This window comes from Ochlerotatus camptorhynchus, unplaced genomic scaffold, assembly GCF_037179485.1.
Source record: "Ochlerotatus camptorhynchus isolate MF236.1 unplaced genomic scaffold, CSIRO-AGI_Acam_v1.1 ptg000203l, whole genome shotgun sequence".
In the NCBI taxonomy this organism is placed as follows: domain Eukaryota; kingdom Metazoa; phylum Arthropoda; class Insecta; order Diptera; family Culicidae; genus Ochlerotatus; species Ochlerotatus camptorhynchus.
The window spans coordinates 3,483,413-3,503,888 of NW_027040693.1; the positions used below are offsets into that span (position 1 = coordinate 3,483,413).

The 20,476-nt window shown below is 39.9% G+C and overlaps 1 protein-coding gene across 11 annotated transcripts in view; it reads left to right on the forward strand.

Annotated features, from left to right (window-relative positions):
* Atpalpha (sodium/potassium-transporting ATPase subunit alpha) overlaps nucleotides 1–20,476 on the forward strand; it is a 216,242-nt gene that overhangs the window by 133,899 nt on the left and 61,867 nt on the right. The window contains exons 1-3 of one of the 11 annotated variants that reach the window (XM_065224009.1): nucleotides 3,142–3,273; nucleotides 4,106–4,407; nucleotides 5,108–5,321. The exons of 7 other annotated variants lie outside the window; for them this stretch is intronic. In XM_065224009.1, coding sequence (XP_065080081.1) covers nucleotides 5,310–5,321 — 12 coding nt within the window. In that variant the 5' untranslated portion in view covers nucleotides 3,142–3,273; nucleotides 4,106–4,407; nucleotides 5,108–5,309. Of the gene's footprint in view, nucleotides 1–3,141; nucleotides 3,274–3,731; nucleotides 3,822–4,105; nucleotides 4,408–5,107; nucleotides 5,322–20,476 lie in introns of those variants that run through there. 3 more of the 11 variants (XM_065224008.1, XM_065224010.1, XM_065224012.1) reach the window with 3 other exon arrangements.

Genomic DNA, 20,476 nt, shown 5'->3' on the forward strand with positions numbered 1-20,476 from the left:
TACAGAATTTTCTACAGATTTAATGTAACTTCTACGACATTTAGGCATTGCTTAAAACTTAAGGATAATCCTATGACACTTATGGATTTTTTTCCGAGCTTCTGAAAAGTCTTCAATACTCTTGGGAAGTCCTCTGAACTTAACATAGTTCTCCAAGCTCAAAAAAGTTCCTAGAACTTCCGAGAAGTCGATTGAACTACAAAAAACTCAGAACTTCAGGGAAGTCCTAAGATCTTAAAAAAAAAGTCCTTCGAACTTCGGGGATGTCCCATGAAATTCAGATAATACAAACTTCAATGAACACTTCAGGAAAGACCTTAACGCGTCAGGGAAGTTCTACGAACTTTAGGGAGTTTCTATGAACTTAGCCGTCAGTCTTTTTAATAATAAGAGCTATTCAATTATTATTATGAAATTTTTTAATCATATGATTTTGAAATCATGTTGTAATCAAAATTCCGCTAAATTAGATTCTTAATCGTTGACAATTTGCGATAAATTTTAAACAAACTGGAAATCCGTAGAATTGTTAGAAGAAAAGGTTTGTTTAAAGAGTCCTCATTCATATCACACTTCGCAATTTCACCTTGAGATAAACGAGCCCGTTGGCTAAAAATCTTAATAATAAAGTTAAAAAAATTGCAGTTTCAAAAACAGAAATCTCAAGATTTAGGGGCTTATGGATCTCTAAATTTCAGACTTTAGATAGGGCTCCGCGCTAGTCCGTCGTATCTCAGCTTTTCTTCGTCATACACCCCTAAAATCGCTCATTTTACGGGTTATCGCAAATGTTTCAGTGTCAATCGTAATTAATCTTGTAAGCAAAGACATAAGTGAAAACGCTTTGCTATTATAGTTTTAGCTCATAGAACGGAAATAGGCGCCATGATACGACGAAGTAGCGCTGCTCCCTAATAGCATCTTTACAGCAAACAATCAGATAAAGATTTCACGGGCATTCACAAGAACTTTAATACCTATTTTGGTTTGTGAAATTCCGCATTGCGCGAAGAGTGATGGATGCACTTTATTTTTATTTATTAAAAATTGTTTTTAAATAGGGAAAATGACGGCTTCGGCATGACAGACTATTTTCGGCAACCCAAATTGAAACACTATTTTCACTGGATTTTCTTACGAAAACACTTCGCTGAATGCATGCAAACGATTCTTTATGCTTTCAGCTTCAATTTGACTATATTTTTACCACTGAGAAAAAGCAATCTAGCAAGGTTTTCTTGAAATGAAACACACGCACTACAAATTGTAGCTGATTTCGAGTTGCCGATAATAGAACAGCAGATTTACATGCAGTTCAAATGGAACGGTTGCCGAAGAAAAACTGGTTGCCGACAATACTCGCTCTCACTAGAGAAGATTGGAGCTTTGTAAAAGCGTTTCAAAACCGTTTTTGAAAATTCTTTCGACTGAAATTGTTAGAGCAGCTGGCAGCAGTAGATTGTAAACAAACCAATACTGCATATGTGTGCGTTCCTTAGAGAAAAAGGCTATAGAAAGAAGGTCGCTGCTTAGGTTGCCGAGAATACGTAATTCCCCTACATGGTTTTTAAAACCAGGAAATTTTTAAATCATTGACCAGGAAAACCAGGAGAAAACCAGGAATTTCAAAATGGAAATTCACTTGCCACCCTGTTATAGGCGTATAAGAACTAGCTCATGTTAGACGAAAATCATTCATAAGTCACGCTTATGAAATTCATATGTGTCGTTCATAAGTCGAGCCTTATGAAATTCTTTAGTTTATTTGCCTCATTGTAGGGGACGGTACAGGCATAGCTCTCAATTAAAATGTTTCAAAGAACACTAATAGCGAATTTGTTTTTGATTCAGTTCCAGTTCAGTTGTTGTCTTTCAAACGTCAGTGTTAACGTTTTTTTTGTAACCTGGCTCGGGTTAAGGTTCCCACTGACAATACACTCGGGTTCGCACGGGCTGGAACCGGTTCCAACCTGGATAATAAACAAATTCGCTACAAGTTGAGAGCAGACAAAAAGCAAACATGCGATAAACGATAGTATTTCAAGTCGCGGATTTCTTTTGAGGAATCGCGAATTTCGCGGATCAAAGTTTGAAAATCTGGTAACAGCCCTGGATTTTCCATATTTCCAGTTATGTGAGAAATGCCACAAGCACACTAAATGGTAACTTTTGGGTGTAGTGGATTATCAATCAGCGATTCCTTCGATCCACAACAGTTCCTCTATTCCACAAACTTTCCACGTCCAGAATTTTCCATCGTCCAGGTAAATAAAAAAAAAAAAAAAAACACACATGAATTCCAACAGGAGTCCCTGATCCTTCACGCACAAATCTTATAATACCTGGCTCCTCCGGAGCGATGACGGTGCACGATGTTCCACTTCTTTTTTTTTTCGCATTCATTATGCACACGTACAATCTTATGCTGTGCCAAGTACAAAGGGCCACACAAAAGTCATAAGCTAGGCAGGATATTTTCAATCCCTACCTTCCTTCCTTCCGTGTCGTGGACTTTAACGCTTCGGGTGACATTCGATATTAGGAGGTGACACATGCCATGGCACGCATCCACCGGGTCGTAAGAAAGGGGAAAAAAAAATCCAAATCCAGTGGTGTGTTGCGAAGCAGCAAAAGTCACCACCAACAGGGAACCGACGTTATGTAAGTCCGGTACTGTAAGGAGGAACGCGAGCGGTGTACCATTTGTATGGCTGGCAGGATGTGGAATCTTCGGGGCAAATCATTATGCAATCCTCCTTCTGTGTATACGAGCCTGACTGCCCTGCCGTTGCTGTTGAGGATGAAAAGCTTTTCAGCCATACGGACGCCGCCACGCCACCGTTTCCACCGTCGTCGTCGTCGTCGTCTTAGTTGTCTTCACCAAGGACTCCGACTCCAGCCAGAGTCAGTTCAGGAGCGCGAGGCGGAGAGAACCATCGCGAAATCGCGGAGAGCGGCCAGAGAGCGACCATTGAACACGCGACTACGTGACGCAGTGTGACGTCATAGGACATCGCCGCCGCCGCCGCCGTCGTCGTCCGTCGGTTGAATGAGAAGAAGAGACAGTGAGAGAGATAGGGAGAGCTAGAGCGAGTGGTTGAGCTTTCGCTCCAAGTAGAAGCTAAAACCATACGGTGGATGCGAGTTAGCATTCAGTTGAGCGCCGAACACGTTCGAAGCAGGTCGTGTTCCGTATAAGCCTCTTGCCTCCTCAGTGTGGTGTGGTGGTGTTGTACTGCTCTACTCTACTCTACTTATTATACCCCCGAAACGGTACGGTCACAGTGTGTGCAATATTCTTGTGTGTTTTTTGTAATTATAATTCTACGGTGGATAGTGCGCTGGAATGGACTGCAAATTCGTTGGAAAAGAATTGGATTTTTGCCTGGTTTTGTGGTGTAGTGAGTGCGCACAAAGGATATTGAAGGAAATGTGGTGTGGTATCTCAGTTTGTTCAAGGACTCGGTGCGCTTTTGGCACGAGAGTGAGTTCCCCGTGCTGATGGTGGTAGATTTCGCGGAGTGGTCAGGATTCGAATCTCGCTGGAAAGCGAAGGACTCCGGGTTCTGGTTCTGAGTGACCACCGCTGCGCGAAATCTATCATCAAGCGTGGTGTGCTGCGAGAGTGCAGAGAGTTCCTTGAGCACGTTGCGAGAGGGAAAAAAAGACAGAAAGAGAAGGAGTGAAACGAGAACTCGTGAGATACCGCAGCAGATTTGGAGGACCTAGAGACTATCGCTGTCCATCAACGAACGGTCACTTTTCTCCGCATGCTCTCCGGTGCGAGTACACGGTCCGTGATTTCCAAGAAGTCGGGAATAGTAAGCTAGGGTTGAAAGAAAGAAAAAAGCTGAAATAAGAGCAGTGTAAAACCGATCTTCGACTTTTTCACTTGTGTGTGAAAAAGGGAATTTTCTTCCCTTACTACGGACGAACCCTCAGGCGGACTTGTGTGCCCCGAAGAAAGTTCCCTCAAAGTTTGAAGATTGTGTAGCTCCAGCTGGAATTCCCCGTGCTATTTCATATTTTTTTTCCTCGTGAATGCACCCAGTGAACAAGTGAATTTTCAAATCAATCGAAAAAAATATTTCTTGTATAATTGCAGAGCCTCTTGAATAGAGTGTAAGATTTTCCCCCCATCGATCGAAGAAAAATGACAGTGTGAAAAGAAAAGCAGAGAGCGCGTGTAGAGAAGAAGGAAAGAAAAGAGTGTTGTAGGAAAATCGATTTGACGAAAGTGCACAGGGAGAATCAAAGAAAGCTGGTGAACGGAAAACCCAAGGAGTAACGAACACTACCACCCCCCGTCCGCCCAGAGCCCAGACCCAGTAGAGTGCCCTCACTCTGCTAGAGAAAGGCAGCAGGACCCCGCAAGGAAGTTGAAGTTGTCAAGCAGGAGTTGAAAAAGTACGTGTTCCATGAAAATTGTACCCTCTAAAAATCGCCTCATTTCGAGAAAAACTCTGTAGCGAAAATTATTTTTAACCATAAAAATCATGTTCTCATAAAAACTGAGAATCTCTCTTTCTCTCTCTCGCTCGCTCAATGTACATAAGACAAACGAGCAGGGCAACAAAAAAAAAGTATATCGAAACGCTGACCATCGACAGTGGCCCCCTTCTTAAGCACACCTACATGTGTGTTCGTATGGATGTGTCAAGCGGTCGAGAATTAAGCCAAAGTAGAAAATTTATTTTTAGGGTATTTAATAATAAAAGTTTTCGCTTTTTTTTTGCTGCATGGCACTCTACGCTGCCGTTGGTTGAGGAAAACTCGGAAAAAGAGACCCCCGCGTCCCTGTGTCCGTCCCATACGGACGGGCGGACGGACGACAGCCAAAGAGCGGCGGACTTCCTTTCCAACCCCTTTCGGAAGGAATTTCTCTCCACAAACTAGAAAACCACTCACTCGAAGAGAACAAAAAAAGAGGAGATCTCATTCTCCCCCTATTTTTTTTCCTCGAGGATACCCGCCAAAGAGCATGGTGTCGCTTTTTCCTTGTTTTTCCTCCCAACGGAAAAGTAAACTGAGTATTCCACCCGTCTGTAGCATAGAAGAAAAAAAAAAAACACGCACACACTTATCCCATCATAAACCAATCGTATAGGTAGAGAGCACAAGCTGCTCGTGAGTGACCCCCGCAACAAGGAGGGTTGAATCCTCGGAATCAGCAGCAGAAGGCAGGAAAAACAGTTGCGCAACCCTAACGTGTGCGTGTGTGTGTGTGTCTTTCCCTGATTCTAGAAAGTGGCAGATTTTGAGACCTTAGGGTCTTTCAACGGTCCACGCATAGAAACACACCACAAGCCATGTCCTCCGAGGTAGGTAAAACCGCATAACCGGAATGCTTGAAACCCCCCTCAAACGAAAAAAAAAAAAAAAATAACGATTCGATTCAGTTTGCAATTCCGTCCGTCCGTCTTGGACTGGAGGAAAAGTCGGAAAACCTTGACGGGGGCTGGAAGAAAAAGCTCTCGTCTTGCTTCGGAGGAGTGCGGAGAGGGGGATTGTCCATTATGTAACTGCACTACTTTTTGTCTTGAGCGATGCAGCACTGAGGTGGGAGGGGTGGAACTGGCAGAGTTCTTGTTCATTAAGGGGAAGGCGTGTTTTGAAAACCACTGACTTTGACAGCTGGACGATGGATTCACTGGAGCGGATTGGGAAATCCAAACCATGATCCATGATGAACTTTTTTTTTTGTGTTTCCAAGGCATCTCGCAATTATGTAACATTATTGATTTATCGTGGAAAACTAGCCACTCCTTTCTTTTCGTTCAATTCTCAAGCATAGTTGGTAGCAGCGATGCCACATTGTTTGTTTTGATACCGTAAACTTTTGTAACATGTTTTGTAAATAGTTCCGAAAGTTTCACTATGTTTTGAGCCAACAAACTAGTTACAGAACCGCCTTACAGTATCAAAATAAACAGGAGGGTCCCAACTGTTTTCGTGTACAAAAATCTGGCAAAGTGGCATCGCTGGTCGGGAGGCAAGCGACTACAGAAACGAAGGCTGTACAGCTGAACAGCTTATTCAGGCAAAGACAGGCTTATTCAGCTTATAACCAGCTAGATTGTTTGTTTGGGTGTTTGGATTATACATTTAAGTTTTGAACTGTCCAATGTCTAATGAGTGGCAATTCATTTGAATCATTTGTTGGAGAAACCGCATAAGTCACATTTTTATCGAAAACGACTTGTTTGCAGTTTTTGGATCCGCTTAGATTAATACACCTGTCCTAGAAATATCAAAAAGTTTAATTGCGCAAACCGTTTCAAACTAGGATCCAAAACATTAATTTTCTGAGGAATGGACTTATGGGGTTTCTCAAACAAATGATTCATTTCACGTAGGGCGATAGAGCATTCTACGGAAAGATTCCACCTAAATTTCTTGTCAAGTAAAATTTTACTCGAAACAGCTCCTGAAGATTTTACGTTGCCGTTTATCTAATTGCGATCGGAGCGATTTTGAAGTCTACTTTTGTCAAATTTCCACTTGCAAACCTACTCTCTGAACTGCAATCGACAGCAACTGATCATTCCTGTGGTGTTTATGTTTATATTACTAGAATTTGACAGCACCGAGGAAGCAAGCGACGATTTTATCTGATTATAAACTTCTCACTAGTCGTTGTGTAGTCAACCGTAATCTTTACAACTACTAGTGAATAATAAGGCCTAGGCTGAACTTCCTAAACTTAGATTTGTTGTCACGCTAAAAATGCAAATAAAATTACGTAAACTATGGAAAATTAGTTTGCTTCTGCATTTTACGTAATGGTCGTGAGTTAGAAGTGACACCAGTGTTGCCAGATATACTGATTTATCGGTATTTATGCCGATTTTCGAACTTTATACCGATGTACAGGTGAGGTTCCGCAGAATACTGACTTATAACGATTTTTACTATCAAAACAATAATTTCCTGCCCTCGCTTAACTGTCAGAGAAAACTATACCGAAAGACTTTTATCTTAAATTGATGTGCTCAAACAATTATTCATGTTTGAACATTTATTACGCTTGATATTCCTTCGGATAGTATTTCCATTTCCTCGCCGTTTTTGGCTACCCAAGAATCCGCTGTTTCTCGCGTTTTTGGTAGCTAAAACCGGTGTAATTCATAGGAATCTCGAAATACTTTTATCCAGTGACTAAATAGGTCCAAAATGATTCAAAATGATCATGTTTTATCTTCCTAAAGTTTATTTAATCTTCCCTTCGAAGGTTCTTCCAACTTTCCCTTGGTATGTTCTTCCACCTTATCCCATAAGCTATTTTCCGATACCGCCCGGAGAGTTATTTCGACTTCCCTCGGAAGCTTCTTCTGGCTTTGCTCTAATGGTCCACCCCGCCAGTTTTGTATCAACTGTCCTAACTTTCCCTAGAAGTGTCTACCGATTTCCACCGGAAAGTTCTGTCTTCCGGAATTTTTTTCTCAACGTCGTAGAATTTTCTATTGACTGTCGTATGGAATCCGAAGGTAGAAGGTTCCGATTTTCTCCAGAAGTTTCTTCTAGTGTCTCCAGGAAGTTCCTTTGAACTTCTACTGGAAGATTCTATCGAATTCTCCCAGAAATTTCTTTCGTCTTCCTCTGGAAGTTTCTCCATAAGCGAACTCTTCTGGAGGTTTTTTCCGACATCTATTGGAAGGTTTTCCGAGCTTCGTCTAGGTTCCCCTGCAAATGGACACTCCTGGAATTTTCTGCCGATTTCCGGAACCTTTCTGACTTGTTCTTGATATGTTACGAAAGTTTATTTAAATTTTCTCCAGACGTTTCTCAATATTTTTCTTGGAAGTTCCCCGGATGTTTGTTCCGACTTTCCATAGAACTTTCTTCAAACTTCCTGCAGAAGAGCTTCTTTCTTCTATCTATGAAGTTTTTTCAGCTTCCTTCAGAAGCTAGTTCAAACATTCCCCGGGAATTTCTTCCGACTTCGAAAACGGCCAAGATATGAAATTAATTAAAATAGTAAATAGTAAATACCGAAAAAGGTTTGAAACCGATTTTTGCACCTAAATCCCCCTACTCGCATCGCACTTCCATACTTTTGGAGTAAATCATCACCAATCTTCTTTCTATCTATTCAGCGTACCCCAACAAACATCGCAAGCAGAATAAGAGCTGATGCGGGCAAAAATAAGCTTCTTCTGCAATTTCTGCTTAATCAGCCGTTAATCAGCTTCAACTTTTTGTTCTGACGCGCATCTCACGACGGCAAAACAAAATCATTCCAGTATCTAAGGTCATCAAAACTGAACTTGACTATTATGGCATGGCATCGATTCTACACGCTTTGAGCTATTCTTTTCCCGATGGAAATTTAAGCTAAGCCCGATTTAGATGATTCAATTCAGCATTATAGTCACTCGGACTTGCTCCATTCAATGTCAAGGTTATTGAACGCCGACTATGAGGTCGGGGGTGAGTTGTATCAACTCACTTGAAGTGTGTATCTGGGCGTTTTCAGCTGATTACTTTTGCAACCCAATTTTCCACATGTGTGGTTTCAAAATCATGTTACAAATCGGATGATTTTTCGACCTATGAAAGAAAGATGCTGGGAGGCTGTTACATCACCGATTCCTTTCATTTTTCAAATTTGAGCTTCCGTGAGCCTGATCTTAGATGACAAGAACCACCAACATTGCACATACACTCCCATCTTTCGAAAAAACATGTAAATGTTTTTTGCTCATATCTCTGTCATTTTATGACCGATCTTCGATTTGTATAGGTCATTTGAAAGGTATTGAGTGAAATTTAGTTCGTAGGTAACTAATTTAATAAAGTTTACAATTTTTGTATACTAAAACTTCTCCTTAAGTTATAACATTTTCCAAAATTCACAGAGATTATTCAAGATTAATTTTCTCAGAATTGAGTCGGCCAAATTTTGAAATGAAAGGGGTAGTTGAACTCTTTTTCTATACCCATCGAGATACATTTGTGAAAGTTTTTTTTTTAAATTAATATGCTTCAAATCAATACGAGTCATCGATCAAACGTTAAGGGTCACCCCACAGTATGTTTTGTCGCTGTTGGGAATACACATCTGAATCAGAAATTTTTATTAGAAGGAAGGGTGAATTAGATATGGATTCACTTTGGAAAGTAATGCGTTCTTCTAATGCATGGTAAACAACCATATCACCTAAGGAATGTAAAAGGGCGTGGCATAGAACCCATGGTTTTCTACTCTGTACGCAAAAATGGCCGCGCTATGGCCACCGAGCCTCTTGCATCACAACAAACCACTGCGACCGAAGCGTGTTCAAGTCCGGAAACATGGAGCTATTTCTAATAAAAGGACGTCCACGTAAGCGGCCAATGATGTTCTTTTTTAGATTAGATCGAGCGTACATCCGTACATCAGTATGACATCCTAAAATACAGTCTTATCAGTAGCGATTTTCTCAACCAAATAATAGAAACACCGTGATAAGGTCTAAGATTGATTCCAATACTTTCTGCTCCGTAAGCAAAAAGGTTGCCATTAGGCCACCGGGCTCCTAACATCACAAAATACCTTGTTGACCGTCGATCGTTCAAGCCCGGCGACTTGAAGCTATTCAAATGAATAACGTCCAAAGGAATAACTACTTAATTTTCGACCCTAGATTGTGCATGCTTCATATTTTACCGAGAATATCAGCATTTTTGTGCGTTATGCAATCAATTAGACACCTCATACCAATAAAATCCTTATTACACTAAAAGCATAGCACAGTGTAGCATCCGTGTAGCGACCGTAGAAATCGCGGGTGACTGCATTGACTGCATCGGCTTTCATTTGTCAAATTTGATGATATAATTGTTAGGCAGTCATTGTATTGTTAAGCAGTCATTCAGAAAGTTTTTTAGATTTAATAGACCAGCAATGATATTTGCTACTTCTGCGCAAATTTAGGGGCCTCATGGCCTAGTCAGTAAAGGCACGGTATTACAAAAGCCGGAGGCGGCGGGTTCGATTCCCGGTCCGGTCGAGGGAATCTTTCGGGTTGGAAATTTTCTCGACTTCCCTGGGCATAGAGTATCATTGTGCTTGCCACACAATATACAAATTCATGCATTGGTATTGGCAATCGAAAGCTCTCAATTAATAACTGTGGAAGTGCACTAAGTTGAGAGCACGCAATAAGCTTGAAATGCGAACAAGAAGAAGAAGAGCAAATTTTTCGTTTCAAATTAGGTTTCCGTGAATTGATTCGTTACACTTCGAAAATCGTGTGCGACAGATCAGTTTTGTTGAGGTGAAACGAGTGAGAAGTTCTGAGGCAAAATACATCACAGTGGAATAAGACTAACACTACTTTACGTATTCAGTCTCACATAAACACTGCTGCAGAACAAGCTGTCAAAATGATATTTGCATTTTCACTCGTGATTAACTCTTCTGAAGTTTGCAATTTCATCTTTTAAATGAACTCAAGAATGCAGTACATTTTGCAGGTTAAAGTGCGGAACACAATGCATTCGGATCTGATTCGTTCCGGCAAAGTGACAGCAAAATCTGTTGTCTAACTGTCAGATTTGCCGCAACGGATCATATCCAAACCAAATTTTCGGCATTTCATACGAAAAATAAAATGTGTGATTGAACTTTGTAGCATCGATCTCGGAATTAAGGCATCCCAGAGGCCCAGAATAGTCAAAGTTAGCAAGTGAATTCTCTTGTTATACTTTGAGTGGCAATTTGAACCAACATTCGACAGGTTAGTTAAATGAATTTTCAATATTTCGTCGTCACTTACCGTAACAGTGGTATACTTAACGAAGAAGAAGGAGACAGACAAGGACTGCTGCTTGTCGTGTAACATAAACAGCCAATCTGTGACGAGCTGAACGTTGCGCAGTGTAAGCTTAAGCTTGATTGACCGCCCGTAGTTGCTACTTAGAAAACTGATAAAAACGAAACGGAAAATGTTTTTATGCTCTATCTCTTTCTCTCTGTTTGAATCATATCAGGGTGGCCACCGAACCGGGAATTAACCGGGAAAATAACCGGAATTTGAGTGCAATCGTAAAATAAATGTCTTATATCTTTACAGACCGAATCATGTTCGGTGAAACAGGCATGGACCGGCATCTTGAAATTTGGTTATACGCATGGTATCTCAAAAACTTTTTGAAGTACCAGTGTCTCAATTAGGTAACTAGTTTTTTATGAATCTCTTCTCACGGTATCTTTGAAATTGTCTTAAGATTTTCACTAGAATCAACCCAAAACCGGTTGTGGAGTTACTTTCAGGATTCCTCTCAATAATGCTTTCAATATTCTCATGATTCGCTCCGGGATTGCTTTGAAATTTTCTTCATAACTGTCTCGGGATTCTCTGTGGAGCACTTCAGGACTTTCCTCCAGAGAACTTTTGAATTCATTCTACAATTAATCGTCGTATTTTCAACAATTCTCGTGAGATTTTTCCTTATCAGTAGCTCAAGAAGTGAAGATCGAAAAATTAAAATTGTAGTTATTTTCAATGAGCTTGGTCTATCGATGACCATTTGACTAGTTGGTGGTGAGGCACAACCGAAGAGTAGGGTCCAGATCGGCCACATCCTGCCACTCAGTTGAATGGGTTTCAGTATACCCTTGGTTTATACTTTTTAGGTTTTAAAAGCCCTGGAATTCTCTAAAACAAAATCCTCGAAGAATCCCAAGAATTGTCTTGGAGTTCTTATCACAATGAAAATTATCTAGAAATTCAGGATTTTCCTGAAATTTTAATAGAAACTAACCTCAGCTTTCCCAAAATTCCATTGGAATTAATCTCAGAATTCTAGAGTCCGTCAGAAATCCATTGAAGTTCTTCTCAAAGATTCCTCGTGATTTTCCTTAGAATTTTCTCGGAATTCTCTTCGGAATTTCCATGCAACTCGTTCCTTGAAACTCTCTCCATAATATCCCTGGACTGCTATTCAGAATTCGCTTTGTATTCTCCTGAGAATCTCTTTGGAAATCTTCCCAACATTTCCAAGAATTTCCACTCACAATTGTCAAGAATTCGATTAGCTTGGAATTATGATCGGCATTATCTAGGAAATCAGCGCTCATAATTCACTTTGATTAACATTTAAGAAATTTCCAGCCGTAGCCTGGTTTGTTTCTGGAAAACAGTGAGTTGTCTGAGTAATACGTTGTTACATCAATTAAAATTCTTTTTAGAATTACCTGTTCTTAGAAAAGCTCTCTGAAATCGCTTCAAATTCGGCTTAGAATTCCCTAGAATTCACCTGACAGTCGCCTTAATTTTTCTTTCAAATCTACGTTAGAATCACCCTTCAGTGCTCCTAACAATTTTCTTAAAATTCTTCCTAAAATCGCCTTGAAGTTTTAGTCGAATTCTCGTGAACTTCATCACATCATCACAGTATTCCTACTAGAATTATCCCTAGAATTCGATTAGAATTCTCCTCAAATCTCCGTTTCTATAATCTTGGAAAAGTGAACTTGCCACATTTTCATTCGTCTCAGAATCATGAGTATTTTTCTTTACTCATAATCTTTTGAAAGATTTTCAAAGCTCAATATATCACTTTTCAACATTCGGCGTAGAAGCGTGTTCGGCCTAGTGGTTTCTAGACTTCACAAGTTTATCTTAAATACGAAACTTTAGCAATTGCTATTCTGTAGCCGTATATATTTTAAAAAATCTGCAAAATTACTAGTAGGACTAGGAGACATATATAATGTTTTAAATCGTAATTTTTTCTTACTAGCGACATCTATTGTTAAAATCAACTGATACTGAGTGGTTGCGGTACAAGCACATATCGTCGGTAATAGACGTCTGTTGTGTAGAACGCTTGCGCAAAAAGACTAGTGTGGGAAACGGATTCGAAACTCAAATGTCATTAGCCAAATACATCCATAGACCATTATAGGTCCACCGTTGTATAATTGGCAATGCACCCGTGTACTGAATGGGAATTGTGGGTTCGAATCCCACCGGTGCCCTTAGATTTTTTCGCAAATTTTCTCACGCACACGTCTCTAACCGATGATATGTGCTAACCTCTCAGTATGTTCAAACTATCTTATAAACAATTAAATTGACTGCAAAGTCGCTAAACCGCAAATCAAAGTTAAAATCAACTATTCCTTATTCCTTTGTTGTACCATCACAGACAAACAGACGTGAACCGAGATATCGGAAAATAGCCAGGAATTTTAAGTCAGTCAAAATCAGGAATTTTAAGTCAGGAAAATCCCGTGAATTTGGATGACAAATCGCGAAAAACTATAATTCGTCTCCGATTCGAAAAAAAAAACAGATTTTAAGATCCCTGAAATTGACAAGATTTTCAGAATACAGTCACTTTGAAGAACTAATAAAATAATTTAAGAACAAAAATTACCAAAAAATTTGAGGATATTTTAGTAACGAACTCTACAGATAACGCCAAGGTATTTCAGAGAATATTATCTAGAGAGTTTTAGAAAAATCTCTAAGAGAGTTTTGACTAAAACTCCCAAATCAATTGTGTGAGCTCAGAGTAAACCACTCAAGTACCTCTCTGGGAAATTCCATGACGATTGTGAAGAGGATTCCAGGATTGGTGAAAAATACCAAGGGAATCGAATTTTGACGGTACAATCCCAAGAGGATAATTGCAAGCGCATTTCGATCAGAATTTCTAGACAATTTCTAGGAGAATTCCAAGCAATTTCCAGAGGAATTTAGAGGAGAACTCCAGGATGATTCTGAGCAAAATTTGAAGACAAAAGTTGATTGGCCCTTTGCAATTGTTGGTTGAGAATTCTAAGCTTCAGTGCATTCGAAGAGAATCTAAGGACGAATTTCAAGATTTTTTTGCAGTGTTCCACAGATAATTTCTGGACTGTTATAAAGGAATGTTCAAGGGACTCCCAAAGTGAATTTCAAATTTAATTTCAAAAGACTTCTGAAGAGAACTTTGTGAAAGGAATTTATTCTTATTGTTCAAGCCCGGACACATGGAGCTATTTCTAGTCCACGTATGCGGTCAATAATGTATTTTTTTAGATTAGATCGAGCGTACGTCATACCGATCCCAAAATACAGTCTTATCAGTAGCGATTTTCTCAAAAAAAAAAAAATAATAATAGTATAAATTAAACACCGTGATAAGGCCTGAGATTGACTCCAATACCTTCTGTTCCGTACGCAAAAACGGTCGTCATTAGGCCACCGGAGAAGAATTTTGTGGAGTGTTCTATAGAAAATTTCTGGACTGTTATAAAGTAATGTTCAAGGGACTCCCAAAGTGAATTTCAAATTTATTTCAAAAGACTTCTGAAAAGAACTCTGTGAAAGGAATTTATTCTAAAGGAAATGCTTGAGAAAAATCAAATAACATCCGAATTTTCATTTGTGAAGACTTCGAACGTGTCGCAGTACCAAATTCAAGATCCAGGAAAGATCCTGCTGTCTAAGAAATGACACATTTAATCTAGTGCTATCTTCGGTTCTATCGCATTCAGTTTTATTCTAATTTTATTGTATATCGGTAAACCGAGAAAATTTCTAACAAACAGGACATTGAGACTCTCCAGTCTGAACATTCAGAAAAAGGCCAAACCAACATCAGAGTTTTATAGAAGGCGCTCGTTTTGGGCCCAACGCACTTGTTTTGTAGATTTGTTTTGGTCGGGTTTATAGCCTCTTTCCTTCTTCGGTCAGGCTCGAAATCTGCTGTTTTACTCCTTTCACACCGGTCTAGTCGATTCCGCGTTTCACTGATTACGAAATTAAACCGAACAACGAAGCGACGGTGAATCGATTTCAACTGATTATTTCTTTTATTTACATTTTGGGTTGTGGGAATATGGGGATTATGCTCAGCAGGTTTGACAGCGAGGTGTGTTGCTTATTTCATCATTTCGCGCTGTTCGTGGTAGATAATGCATAGGTGCGGTGTGCGTGTCGTAATGGTATAGGGTGGGTGTACCAGTTGCTGTACGTTCCTATTGTGGTGTGATCCCTATGCTACTATTGTAACACACCTTAATAGAAACGTTCAGCCATAACTGGTTCGTATACCCTAATTGTTATCTCGATCTCATGAAATTTCATTTTGCGCACCTTTCGTTGATTCTTAACACCTTCTCCATCCAGCCTTATTTGTGTTAATATGCAAATGCAAATTTTCCCAATGCCTCGCTCTATTGAGCTCTCGAGTGTTCTCCGTAGCAATGAGTGTCAAATTAATGAGTTCATTCGCCACGGAAAAAAAAGTTATGAACAAGTTCTGTGTGGGGTGACGAAAAGAACCTTTCTTCGACGGAATTAGGAGCTTTATGATGTCGTAACATTAGCCACCTATCATATAATATATAGCGTTCTTATGCTTTTGAGTATCCCCAGCAAACGGAAAACACACTGATAGAGACTAGCAAAAGTGAGAGGTGTAGCTATAATTATAATATAGGGTGACGGGACCGTGACTTGGCCTATCTCCTAATGTGATTTTATTTACTCTTTGACAATTAATACCAGTTCAATGTAGTACACAGGGTATATTAACTAATTCTATGATGCTGGAAATATTAAGTAAATATTAATACTATTCCGAACAGCATTTCACTAAAATATGGCAACATGGTGTGTTTAGCTCAAAGCGACGTTGCCATGCAGTGATTTGCCGTGTCAATGAAGGAGAACGCATAGAGAATTTTTTTCAAAAACTTTACATAAGCCTGGCTTTCGCTTAGATTTCTTTGTCAAACAACATCCGTAAGTCCCCAGATAACGCCCCAAAAGGAACGAATCCCCAGCTCAACCGTCAACTGGTCCGAAAAGCAACTTCCAAAACAAAAAAAGGACTTCAAATCTCCATCCGACGATTGTCACCGAACCGACCGCATACCCCTCAACCCGTTCTTCATTCCGATCCTAACGATGCTGGTTGTTGCTGGGCGGGCAATCCCTTTACGACCTCGTCGTGGCGTGATAGTTTTGTTCTTATGTAATTCCGACCGCAGCTCAGTCATGTGTTTCGGTTTTCTTCCCTCGAAGTCCTTCGAGATTCTCGGCTACTTCTTCGCGGCTGCTGCAAAATCGATACACCCGATCCGGTGCGGAGCGATTTGTGTGTGTGTGTGTGTGTCTGGATTACATAATGCAGCACAGCCCGCAGCGATTGGGTCTTTTTTGGCTGACTGAGCAGTCCCTTTAGAATTAGATTTTTCAAATGACACACGTGACACGGATTGTGATCCAGATTTTGGGCCGGAGAAAAATGGCTTTAATTGTCGCTGAATGAGCACTTAAAGCCGTCCGATGCTCGATTCTCGTTTTGTTGTCCCATTCTCTCAGGTCCATTTTATTTTCCATGTGGAGAGAAAGCTTCTGCGCAGAATCGCTCCTTGTTCGAGTAAAAGCTTACCCACCCACAACGGCGGGCAACTCACGTGCCTGAGTGCCGTTCTCCGTAGCTTTTATGTAATGTGATATCCTTGAGGTTTTTCGGCTCCCACCCCCCCTTGGTGCGAAGAAAAAAAATGCAGAGTTGAAGGCATTCTTTTCGGGGGGGATTTTGGGAAACAGTATACATAATGCTATTGTGTCAGAAAAGTGGGTGGAGGCGACTTTCGTTCGTTCGACGATGATGACGGCCGTCTACCGAAGACACAATGAATGTGCTGTGAAAAAGTTTTCTTTGTACGCTTTTCTCATGCACTGAGGCAGTAGATAAATTGCCGATCCGGATCCTGGAAGCCTACGTATGTACGCTGGGCTGCCGCATGGTTGACTGAGATTCTGGAGTGGTGCTACGTGACCTACATTTTCCTAGGAAAAAACGAAAATTATTGCGCTCGCACATGAGCACACGATAAGTTAATAATTCCTGGAAGCAAATCCAATTTTTCGGCATCCCGCCAACGTGTGATGGGCGCCGATTTGACATTTGGTGGTAAATTTTTTGGCCAAACAAAGCAAACTGGTTCGGAGATTCGCTGAATTCGCGAAAATGGGCCCAATTATCGTACGACCGCGTCAATTCAAGATCTGTTTGTTGTTTGTCTGTGGTTATTGCTGATAAACATGTTTACCGGAAAAAGGCTGCCCAAACTGGAATGATCTCCTTTGTCGTCGTGCGTTCGAGCGTATGTTGTGTGATTTTTATCACATTCGATTTACACAGTTCTGCTCCAGTTGCTGCGGTCCTGAGAATGGGGGTGCTAATCCGAACTGTCAACAGGAGTGGCGAAATTGCTGAGGTTGTTTTGTTGCGGAGTTTGGATGTGCTCTGAGATGGTCAAAAACATCTTTATCTGCGGAAAACGTCTTTTTAGGAAAGATCAAATATTATTCGCTGCAAAGTGATGTCAAAACAAACAGACAAAAGTGAGCAAACTTTGAGCCCAACTCGAAATAGTAAGAGGGTAAAAACTTGTATTCGTATTTGCTTAGTTCAGTTAGGTTTTATACCTTATTTTCGACCTCCGTCATTGTTGAACGGGTTTTAGTATAAAAGTGGAATCTTTCTACCAAAGATGGCTTCTAAATTTCGTACCTTTGAATTTTATAAAGAGTCACAAATACAACACTGCTTCTTGATTCTAAATTCGGCCTACGGCGAGCTTCAATTTCGTACAAACGCTTTGAAACCGTCATTGAATTTGCTTCGTCATTCGGATGAAGGCAAACATGAAATGGAAGAATGGATGATAATCAAATACTTGGGAGCCTTTTTGACCACAGAGGCGCTTTCATTGCTAAAAACTCGGTGAGTCCGCTAAGCGAAAGAATGGATCGTATTATTGACCTGGTAACTTCGAAATCATGGATATATGTAACGTTTTCTACTCGAAAGATCCAAAATGGGCGATTAGGTCGAAATAGTTCTCTACGGTAATAGCTGCGAATCCTGCCGCTAGCTTGTAGAACACATCAAATGTGAATAAGCTCAACAAATCGATTAGATAATGCATTGGATAGTGTAGACCATGTTGATGCATTATATAAGACTAATTTATTGATGTAGGGTTAATTCTCCTATAGTTGCGGTATGTTAGAAGCGTCAGAAGTCTTCATAAGCAACTATAGGAACCTGACGCATCTAACGGACCGCAACTGTAGGAGCGTTTACCCTATATGTTCGTCGATCATTTCTGATATTAATTGTCTCAGTGATCACGAATTGTCCAAATCCTAATTAATAATCCAAATAATCGACAAGTCCCCTACTAAATATATGACTAAAATGATGATTAAAAGCCATGTAACAGCTTGCAGGGCTGGTGACCAGGGTGACCAGTGTGAACCGCAAAACTTAAGAACATCAGGGAAACTATTGGGAAATGCCTACAATTTCGATTAAAAAAATCGGGAAAAATATACCTCCCTTCCCAAAAAATAAATTGTAAACCTTGGAAACTTTCCAAAGGTATTTGTCTGTGATAGACTTTCAAATGTCTTTCAAGGTTGATTGAGAACTTTAAAAAATCCAAAGTAAATTTTAAGGGAATTTTAAAGTATTCTAGATATGACACCAAGGTATATCAGAGAAGAATATCAAAGTAAAGACTACGAAAGTCTTATGTAAAATTAAGTGCTCTGAGGACCGATTTCTTCTTCTCCGCTTAAATATTAAGCCAGGTTTACCCATATAGTTAAACTTGGCTTAACACATACGAGCGTCGCTTTTGATTATTGTTTAAATTATTAGAGACGCAAAAGTCAGCTCCGAAACAATTTTGGAAATAATTCTAATATAATTGTGAGTGCATTTTAACGAGAGTTCTGAGAAGAATTCTATGATGATTGGATGAGGATTCCAGGTCCAATTCTAATAAGAATTCAAAATTAGCTCTGAAATTTTGCTTAAGAAGGCTCTGATGAAAATTCCATGAAAATCCCGTGAACTCCAAAGATGGTCTCTGCGGGTGATTTGTGACGATACTTGCAAGCGAATTCTAAAGAGTTCGAAATAAATTCCGATAAGAATTCCAATGGTATCGAATTTTGAGGATTCAATCCCAAAGGAATTCTGAGAAGAGTTTCAAAGTTTGTGATGGATTTTTGTTTTGAGAATTCTGAGGAAATACTATGGGGATCCTGAGGAGAATACGAATTGAATTTCCAATTGAATGCAAGGGAGAAGTCCAAGATTATTCTAAGCAGAACTTTATGAAATTTCTGAAGTTAATTGCATGGAAATTCTAAGCATGGATTTATGGAAGGAGCCTTCAGGGAGTTCCTAGAAGAATCAATTAAAAATCGAAAATATTCTGCTGGTCTCTGCGAATAGTTCTAAAAGAATTCTGGGGTGATTTGTGACGATACTTGCAAGCGAATTCTAAAGAGTTCGAAATAAATTCCGAGAAGAATTCCAATGGAATCGAATTTTGAGGATTCAATCCCAAAGGAATTCTGAGAAGAGTTTCGAAGTTTGTGATGGATTTTTGTTTTGAGAATTCTGAGGAAATACTATGGGGATTCTGAGGAGAACACGAATTGAATTTCCAATTGAATGCAAGGGAGAAGTCCAAGATTATTCTAAGCAGAAATTTATGAAATTTCTTAGGCTAATTGCATGGAAATTCCAAGCATGGATTTATGGAAGGAGCCTTCAGGGAGTTCCTAGAAGAATCAATTAAAATTCGAAAATAATCTGCTGGTCTCTGCGGATAGTCCTAAAAGAATTCTGGGGTGATTTGTGACGATACTTGCAAGAGAATTCTAAAGAGTTCGAAATAAATTCCGAGAAGAATTCCAATGGAATCGAATTTTGAGGATTCAATCCCAAAGGAATTCTGAGAAGAGTTTCAAAGTTTGTGGTGGATTTTTGTTTTGAGAATTCTGAGGAAATACTATGGGGATTCTGAGGAGAACACGAATTGAATTTCCAATTGAATGCAAGGGAGAAGTCCAAGATTATTCTAAGCAGAACTTTATGAAATTTCTGAGGTTAATTGCATGGAAATTCTAAGCATGGATTTATGGAAGGAGCCTTCAGGGAGTTCCTAGAAGAATCAATTAAAAATCGAAAATAATCTGCTTTAACTAATCATGTGTTATTACTTCATGCGTGAATTTAACGATTTACATAGTCGGAGATGCTTAACGTCAAATATCAGACTTATAGTGGAAATTTTATACGATCGATTAGGAGGATCAATTATACAATAGTACGGCAGTGAGAAAATTGTATGTACAAAGAAGAATGCGAGCAAAGGCCAATTTTGAGGTACGAATCGGATAGTTGTTTACGTCAGAAGGCGACTTGAGTGTGAAACAATCGATAGAACTGTTTCCGCACATCAGAGGTACATGGGCAAATCGGCGATCATCCCTTTCACCAGTGGTGGCAGGGGGAAACACCCCTCACCAGCCCTCATTAACGGATGAGCTTGGTAAAGGAGATGCTCTACCCTATTCGTACTTTCCTCAAAATTGTCCCTTGTTCGCTTTCTACTTTCTACATACGAATTTCACACTGCCACACTATAACGGAACTATAAGCTCTTTACTTTCATCGC